At 38.9% G+C, this 9,225-nt stretch overlaps 1 protein-coding gene across 1 annotated transcript; it reads left to right on the top strand.

The window, feature by feature from the left end:
- The first annotated feature begins 291 nt into the window (after positions 1 to 291).
- Positions 292 to 5,309, top strand: cetn3 (centrin 3). Its single transcript, XM_007578113.2, has 5 exons — positions 292 to 447; positions 1,473 to 1,608; positions 2,516 to 2,630; positions 4,000 to 4,191; positions 4,274 to 5,309. The coding sequence occupies exons 1-5, from the start codon at positions 431 to 433 to the stop codon at positions 4,315 to 4,317; spliced, it is 504 nt and encodes a 167-aa protein (XP_007578175.1). The 5' UTR covers positions 292 to 430; the 3' UTR covers positions 4,318 to 5,309.
- Positions 5,310 to 9,225: the final 3,916 nt, after the last annotated feature.

Genomic DNA, 9,225 nt, shown 5'->3' with positions numbered 1-9,225 from the left:
CCCTCCACCCCCGCTTTACATATATAGGGACTGGTCCCTTATTTAATTCTGAAAGGTGGTAACCCTACTTAATCACAAAAGAGGAAAATACAACTTCACGTGTATGGTTATGTGAGCATAACCATAATTTTTCTCCTGGACTAGGCTGGACTCTACTCTTTATGGTAGGTTCAATGGAATATATGTCATAAAGAACTGTAGTGACCGGGTAAATCAGAAGATGGAGCTAATGCTACTAAAAGGGCGCAACAAGGCCAAGAAGAAGAAGGACAGCGCAATCAGGAAGCGCCTAGCTGCTGCCTAGCAACCAGCGACCAATGCAATTCATGAACGTGAGCGCGGATAAAAGGATTTATTGTTGTGCTGATTAGAGCAGCGCTAACTGTTTGACTGTAAAGTTCTGTTTTTAGACATTGAAACTAAAACCAGAATGAGTCTGTCTGCAAGGTAAGCTGCTGTGCCCGCGCTACTCCTGCTCTCTACTAAGGCACAGTCACTTTGAAGGCGATAAACTTGCCTGGTATGACCGGGTTAGCAGTTAGCATTTTGGCTTCCATCATTGCTCTCTGCCGAGGCTTGGTTTCAGGGGCAGTGAACTGCCGCTGCAGCTGGGGTCGGATCAATTTACTCAGCAGACGTGTTAGAGGATAGTAACACGTCTGCTGTGTTACTATCCTCTAATCTGGTATATTTAATACCAGATTAAATATTTGTATTTAATCTGGTATCAGACATTTTTAGAAAAGTAATATCTAAACTGAAATCAAAACAGCATGCTTACTTTGAGAATTCAAAGGGACTCTGTTAAAAAAACGAAATATTTAATATTTTTAGAACTGAGGAGAGTTTAAATTTAAACAGAACCATAGAATAGCTTATTTATGTGCGTCACAAAACACCTGGAACAAAACTCGATTCTTAGTTTGTAACTAATTAAAACCTGATAATTCAGTTCAGTAAAAATTATGTACATAAGATAAATAAAAATGATTTTTAACAAAAATGTTATCCTATGATCTACAATGTCAAGAGAAAGATACTTGACTTGACCATTGTCCAGTGAGTGGTTATTGACACAAAGCCACAAATGAGGCTGACTGTGTCCAAACATGTTCACGGAAGGTTCAGTGGGAGGAAAAAGTGTAGTTGGAAAATGGAAATAGAATTTTATTATGTGAGAAAATAAAATCTTAACTCATCCTAATTTGTTGTCATGGAAATTTCTTGGAGACAGCGACATGTCATTAAAAATGACAATAACAAAGATAATACCAAAAGTGATTTTAAAAAAATGATATAATTTTAGGGTGGCATTTGTGCTTTCTTAGCTTGTATATGCAAACTACAGAGTGCAGAACTTGAATTTATAAAGTACTTTAGTACTGATAAAGTAGTAGTAAAGATACACTTATGCAATATTCTATCATGCATTTCCTTGGGTAATCTTTGATTTATTGCATGTTTCTTAACAGAACTGAGCTCGGAGGGGACAAACGCAAACGCAAGTGGAGGAGAGAGCTCACCGAAGATCAGAAGCATGAAATTAAAGAAGCATTTGATTTATTTGACACGGACAAAGATAAAGAGATAGATTACCATGAGCTGAAGGTGAGTGGGGGGGGGGGACAGCAAAAGATGTGTCATAAAAACCATGTAATATGTCATGAAAGCTATGGGATATCTCACAAAAGACATGGCCTCAGTTTTTATGACACATACCACGGCTTTTGTGACATGCCATGTTTTGTGACATACCAAAACATGGCATGTCAAAAAAGCTATGGCATGTGTCACAAAAGCCTTGTTATGTCACTAAAGTTGTGTTATGTTACAAAAGTCATGGAATATGTCAGAATCCGTTACCTGTGTGACAAAACCTATGGTATGTGTCACAGAAGCCAAGAAATATGCCACAAAAGCCGTGGCATGTGTCACAAAGTCCGTAACATACCTCACAAAAGACATGGTCATATGGCACAAATACCTTTGTGACACATCCCACAGCTTTTGTGACATGTGAATGTCACAACAGCTGTAGCGTTTATTACAAAAGCTATGTTATGTCGCAAAATCCATGGCATATGTCACAAAGACCATGGTGTGTGCCACAAAAGTCATTTTATATGTCACAAAACTGTGTTATGTCAAAAAAAAAAAAAACATGGTGAAAATGTGGCAGGAAGCGCCATTGCCACGATTTAGGCTTGTCGTCTCTCAGGAAAAATGTGTTTGAGGAAGACATGCTTAGTATTTCTCTGTATTCATAAATGTTATAATAGTAAGTAAAAAAAAAAGAGTTGAATGTTATTATAGCTTGCCATAATCTGAAATGTTAAAAAAAACAACTATTACAGACATTTTTATTAAAATTTTTTTGTATTAATTTGTGTAATATTTTTGTAATGGTCATTAATACATTATTAATACGAGCATCAACTGCTAGTACTGGCACAGCATTACATTCATGTTCCATTCAACACTTTGTCCTATTAATTGTCTAAGGTGTAATCCCCAGGTGGCAATGCGAGCGCTTGGGTTTGAAGTGAAGAAAGTGGACGTTCTGAAGATCCTGAAGGATTACGATCGGGAGGGCAGCGGCAAGATCACGTTTGAGGACTTCAGCGAAGTGGGTAAGGTGACGCGGGCAACTGCGCTGACAGTAGCTGCGTTTCCATTAAAAATAAAATTGCACAAATTGAAATTTCGAAAATAAATTTGCTTAATGGAAACATACCATGTTTGAAAAATCTCACTTTTCTCGATAAAAAGTTTTCGAGAAAAACAGCCATATCAGAATAGATGTATTTTGTAAAACTGCCATGGAAACACTTTTTTTTTTTTTCTTTTTTTTTTTCGCATCAAACAAGTCACGTGATCAGCAGCTTGATGTTACTACTGGTTAAAACAGTAAAGAAGAAGACAGGAAGTAGTACTATGATGAAGGTTTGTTTTTGTTTTTTCAGACAATCTTCAGCCGGCTCCAGCAGAGCTCTCACAGGTTTACATAGTTTATAACAGTGGTTCCCAAACTTTTTTTCCTGGGCCCCCCCAGTGGTTTCCTAACATTTTCTGGGCCCCCCCCTATGGATTACAAATAGCTGTCTGGTTGAAGTTGGGGGGCGGGGGGATTGACTTTTTTTGGGGCAAAATAAATGAATCTTAGCTGAACATAGACAACACCAGTAGCCACCAGGCTACTTGTTTAAGCTTGTATTGATATTAGCTAGTCATCTTGTAGCTAACTTTACCTGCATCCAACAGCTTTACTCAACAGTCGGTTAGTTTGGGGGAAAAACTGTGAAAAGTTCTTTGCGTTTTGCTGGTTTGCTGCCGTGATTCTAATATACCTGCGTAGCTCCGCACAGCAGCAGCAGGTCTCCTTCACTGCCTAAGGTGTAAACCAGCGCGAGCGTCGTAGCTCGGAAAAACAGGTTACCACATGTTAACAACGGATTAAACAGTTTTAGCTGCTGATAACAGTGGCAGAGGTCACAGATATGGGAAGTGTGGAAGCTCCTACTGTATCAAATTGACAGAGTAATAACAGAGAGTTGGCCATTCTAAGGTAAAAGGCCATTCTTTCAGTTTGGGAACCTCTGGTTTATAAAAGGTTGTGTGTCACTCCAACGTGTTGAAGCCATCACAGACTACAGTTTCCCCAAAATGGCGTATATGTAGCCATTCCCAAGTAGGCGGGGCTTGTCACTCCAATGCCTGAATAAGACGCCAACGTCTGTGATGATCTGATAGATGAGCGTTAGCCCCCTGGCTGAATTATGAATATATCTTTTTAATGATTTCTTGCGTGAACAAGCTTATTCATGTGTGATTTAAATTTATATTTCTTATTCATTGGAAACACAGCAATTGGAAAATTGTGTTGTTTTTTTCTCCCCAACATCAGCAGAATATAGACATACTTGCGCACATTTGTAATGAAAACGCAGCTCCAGAGAGGCTTCGGTGACTTGTTTAAACATGTTCTGTCACCGTCCACAGTGACCGACCGCATCCTGGAGCGGGACCCCAAGGAGGAGATCATGAAGGCCTTCAGGCTCTTTGACGACGATGAGTCAGGGAAGATCAGCCTGAGGAACCTGAGACGAGTCGCTCGGGAACTCGGTGAAAACATCAGCGACGAGGAGCTGCGCAGCATGATCGACGTGTTCGACACCGACGGAGACGGAGAGAGTATGTCAGGCTCTGGTTTTCTTACATTCTCAGCTGACTTGACAAACAGGAAAGTGTTGATGAGCTGACTTTACTTTTTCAGTCAACCAGGAGGAGTTCCTCGCCATTATGACCGAAGACTCCTGAGGAATCGCTGACTGGCAGAAGCTAAATGACATCCAGCTTTTCCTTTGTGGCTCTGAAGTGAACTAAACTCATTCATTGAACTGGAGTCTTTTTATTTATTTATTTTTTCATTTTAGTTTTGATTTAGTTTTATTTATTACCTGGCAGCAGTGGCGGTAAAGATCAGTTACTCCTGCATATGCATGATGCTGCTTTCTCATCTGGACTGAACTTCGTTTTTATCACACTTGGTTCAAAATAAAAAGAAGTAAAGAGGGAACTATTAATATCTGTGGGTTTGTTGTTTCCTCTGACTTGGAAAAAGTTAGTTAAAAAGTTTTGCAGATCATTTCTAAAAACGGCTGCATTTCATATTTTACAGTTATTGCTTATATTTGTCAGGAACATGTCAGTGTTTGGATTTGCTATTTATTTTTAACTTGTACAATAAGTTTTTGTGATATTTTCTTTATTAAGACCCGACTCCTACTAAAATCCTGCTTGCTTTGCAAATGTGCTCTGCTTCATATTTAAAACCAGAAATCCTGCTAGTGAGCCAGAAAATGATTGACTGATTAATGTTAGAAAATTACCCATAACTCCCTGCAGGTTTCCACTAGCCTGTAAGATTTTAAATAAAAAATAAAAGTTTTTTATTTTTCCTTCCTGTTTAAATGTGCTCATCTGCATTTGAGTGGGAAGTTCCATTTTTACACTTAAACATTTCAACAAAAAAATTAGAGACAACCCAGATGTGGGAAAAGATTTAAAATTAATTTTATATCACCACCTAGTGATCACACGATGTAGAGTATATATCTCTTTCTCTCACAAGGTGAGTGTGATAAAAATTCAACAACTATCAAGTATTCGCCAAAACCTCTGGCAGAGCATTAAACTATACATACAGTAAAACCCAAAAGTCTTCACACCCCTGGTGGGTTTAGATTTAAAACTAATTTCTTTGAACCGTGGGGTTGGACAAATCTCCCCAGTACAACAATGGGGGGGGGGGAAAAGAGTACATAATTTCAAGACTAATCTCAGAAAATTTCTAGAAAAAAGTATAAATGTCTGAGTTTCAAAAGTAAAAACTTTTTCAGTTTTGAAACTCAGAACATTTGAAAAGTTGAAAATGTTCAACTTTTGAAACAGAGATTTCTTTGTTTTTTTCTAGAAAATGTCTGAATTTAATCTGAACATGTAAGTTCTTTGTACTCCATATGCAGTTTATACAGTTATACAGTAGTTTGCAAGAAAACAGCAGCCAGTAAAAGTGAATATGTTGGATGCAGATTCAGTGTGGCCCACCGCCAACTGAGCACTCCACCTGAACACAGCGCTGCTGTTGGTATGGCAACTAACTGACCTGGTCAGACAGATTTAGATCTTCAGACTCAATGATTTATCATGTCCAGCAGCATCATAGTGCACTGTTGAGACTGTCGTAAACTTGCTTTACCGTAGCTGTCCACTAGATGGGGCTGTTCGTTATAGAACAACAGAGAAAGTTCAGAGGGAAGTTTCTCGGAATGGAGAGAAACTTCTCTCTGACCCTAACCCTTTTAGACAGCACCTGTCGTCCTCTGGCTCTACATGGTTAATTATTGTATGTTTTATAAATTCATCAACATTTTGTGTGATCTGTAATTAATTTTTGCATTGCTATGCATATTAAATCTGTCATCCGTCATGTATTTGAATGATTTCTGCTCTATGATGTGTTTTAAGGATTTCAGGAAAATTAGCTGGGTGTAAAGTCCAGCTAATGGGGAACCTAAACAATAAACAACAACAATAACAATAATATACCAATAATATCTGTCTCTCTCACTCTATCTCAGAAAATTATAGCTCATTGAAAGTTGAGTGGAAGGGAAAAGTGTGATAGGAAATTATGTGACAAAGTTAACTGCAGCCTTGAGAGGATTATCAAGCAAATTGTATTTTAGAATTTGGGTGAACTCAGTTCATCGAGAGCTAACAGGCACAGAGGAATTGTGTAAAGCACCTCATGCTTCCTGCTGCTGACAAGCTTTATAGAGATGCTGATTTTATTTAGCACCAATCCTCACTGCTTCACTTCAGTAACCATGGTGTTTCTGTTCTTGATTGGCCAGTAAACTCTTCTGACATTTAACCCCATAGAGAATCTCTGGGCTGTTTCAAGAGGAAGATGAGAGAATCCAGACCCAACAATGCAGACGACCTGAAGGCAGCTGTCAAGACGAAGCAGGCGGTACAGAACCACACGCTGATCTCCTCCATGCTACGCCGCATTGCTGCAATAATTCATATGCAACAGGAGCCCCAACTGAGCATGGAGTGCATAGACATGTACATCATTTTTGGAAACCTGACACCTCTGTTTAAAGACATTCCCCTTATTTATATATATTTATTTATTTTTTTAATTTTGGTTTGCATTATCTGTGAGCCATAATTATCAAAATGACAAGACATAAAGGCTTGGAATATTTCACTCATTGTGTTATGAATCTATGAATAATTTGTAAAATGAGTTACAAATACATGAAGATTTTTATGGCATTCTTCTTTTTTGAGCTGTGCTTGTTGTTCCTTTGCTCCTCTCTGGAAGCTTCTACCTGAAAACCTGATGAACACAAACTCTTCATCAGCTCCATCTGGACGGAAAACATCAGTCAGCACAACTGTTAATAATCCTTATCAACTATCTCTTTAAAATTAGCATTCTCGTTGCCTCTTTTTATTGTTCAAATGAAAATCTCTATATGACATTTCTTGCCTTGATTTGAACTCCCTGACCTCTGAAGGAGAGCCGCTGTCCGTTTGCTGTTCCCCTCTGCTGAAGCCCAGAAGGTTCACTCACCCGGTACCTTCTGGTAAAAACCTCCATCAACCACATAATGGCAGCACTGAGCTAAGACTAACCACTGTGTTGTCTTTTTTATGGTCCTGCAAACATAGAAAAGATTCTAAGGAGTTGAAAATAAAGTTACACAGCAGAGAATCATCAAGCAGTGTGTGTGCTCCTGTGTGTGTATGTGTCAATATGTGCTCATTCAGGCTGAAGATCAGAACAAATGTGTGTTAATCAGAGCCAGCATCTGCTCTTTACTGCTGGGATCATGACTCGCCCTTGCACTGGCACATGTCTGACTGTCGGCCCCTGAACCAGGGCAGCACACACTCCAGAAATAACTCAACCCAGTTCCTCCCCGGTTACAACCCCAACACCCACTGTTTGCTTTCTGCTGTGGATCTACACAAACACAGCCATCAGTACTTGTTTCCAGCAGTACGTGTGCCTGAGTGTTAAGACAATGGATGAGGACACATTACAGAAGGAGAGAAGTAACCTGGAAGAGGATAAATACATTTCTTAACCATAAAACTACCCAGATATCAAATATGTGGCAGGCAATACTGTAAATGAGTAACTTCATAGTGCTACAATAGACATGTTTGTGTGAAAAGGTTATGATGCCAATCAGCAGAAAATCACGGCTGGAGTACTGTTATGTCTTCAGACTAAATGAAGAAAAGCAGGCATATAATGGTATTTTATTTTAATTTGAGAGCTGTTAGAAACATGTTCTCTATACCACGAGGATGCACAGTTAAAACAATGGAGTATTTTTTCAACCTAACATTGACTCTGCAGTTTCCTTCCAACTTTTGCTGCCACCATTGAGCGTACTAGCGTCAGCGCCACCTGGAGGAGAATGGAGAACTGCTTTTTATGGACAGCTGATGTAAATTGCTTGTGTATGGAAAAAAATAATAAATTTCACATCAGTTCACAAGGCTAATAAATAGATTTATAATCATGAAGATGAATAATATATCTATAATTTCAGAGTGTTTTAGTTTTATAAGTGCACAATATTTAGTCATTGTTTTCTCCAGTTAAATCCTGTTATTTCAACTAACTTTTTTTTTCTCAATTTCAGTTTTCGTTGTTTCGTTAGTTTTAGTTAATAACCTTGATTCTGATTCTTCTCTCAATGAATACAATAGTTCTAAAACTTTCTGGTACTGGAACAACTCAAACTTCCATTATTCCAATCTATACCCTCTCAGAGAGCTGGAGTAGACAGATTGCAGAGCGGTGTACCTCTCCCCTCCCACACCTGTTGCTCCGAGGTTATCATACCATCAGAGACTCACGCCGGCCTCTGCTTAGTGAAATGAGAAGGTGACAGCATGTACATCTGACCCAGCAACTAACTCTGCAGGTCATTAGTCAGCATGCACCACCACATTTCACACTATGTTATATTTTTTTTCTTTGTTAATTTAATGTTATATTGTCCCTGCTTTTCTGTTACATTGTGAAGATGGCAGATCTGAGGAGGTGGTTCTCACCATGGATCAGAACCTTCTGCTTGAAGCTTCCATCAAACAGAATTGTGTTTCTGTCACCCTGGACAGAAATGAGATGTGCTGATAATTAATCTTGACACCTGAAACAATAAATCAGATCTACAGTTACCCAGAATCCCCCAGCCCCCGGTCTATTGGGAGCATGCAGGAAAAGAGCAACGCTACTGATGAGCAGAGTCAGAGTTCTGCTGGTGGGTTCAGCTGTCAGTCATTAGGCACAGCTATGTCAGCCATGTGTCGACGCTTAACCTTTGACCCTGACCGAGACACTTGGACATGAGGCATGTTCAGTTTGATCTCAATAGGAAACTATTTTCAGATATACAGAAAAAAGATTTTAAAAATTATATATATATTCAGCTGAGCTGAATCCTGATAGAGAATGTAGCTGCAGATTAGGGTGGAGTTGTGAGTGATGTTGTTGATAATCTGCACTGTTTTATAGTCTATAGTCTGTAGTCTATAGTCTGTAGTCTATAGTCTATAGTCTGTAGTCTGTAGTCTATAGTCTGTAGTCTATAGTCTGTAGTCTGTAGTCTATAGTCTGTAGTCTGTAGCTGT

The sequence above is a fragment of the Poecilia formosa genome, unplaced genomic scaffold (assembly GCF_000485575.1).
Source record: "Poecilia formosa unplaced genomic scaffold, Poecilia_formosa-5.1.2 Scaffold467, whole genome shotgun sequence".
Classification (NCBI taxonomy): domain Eukaryota; kingdom Metazoa; phylum Chordata; class Actinopteri; order Cyprinodontiformes; family Poeciliidae; genus Poecilia; species Poecilia formosa.
Note: the sequence above shows the minus strand (reverse complement) of the source record. Positions and strands in the feature narration are given on the sequence as shown.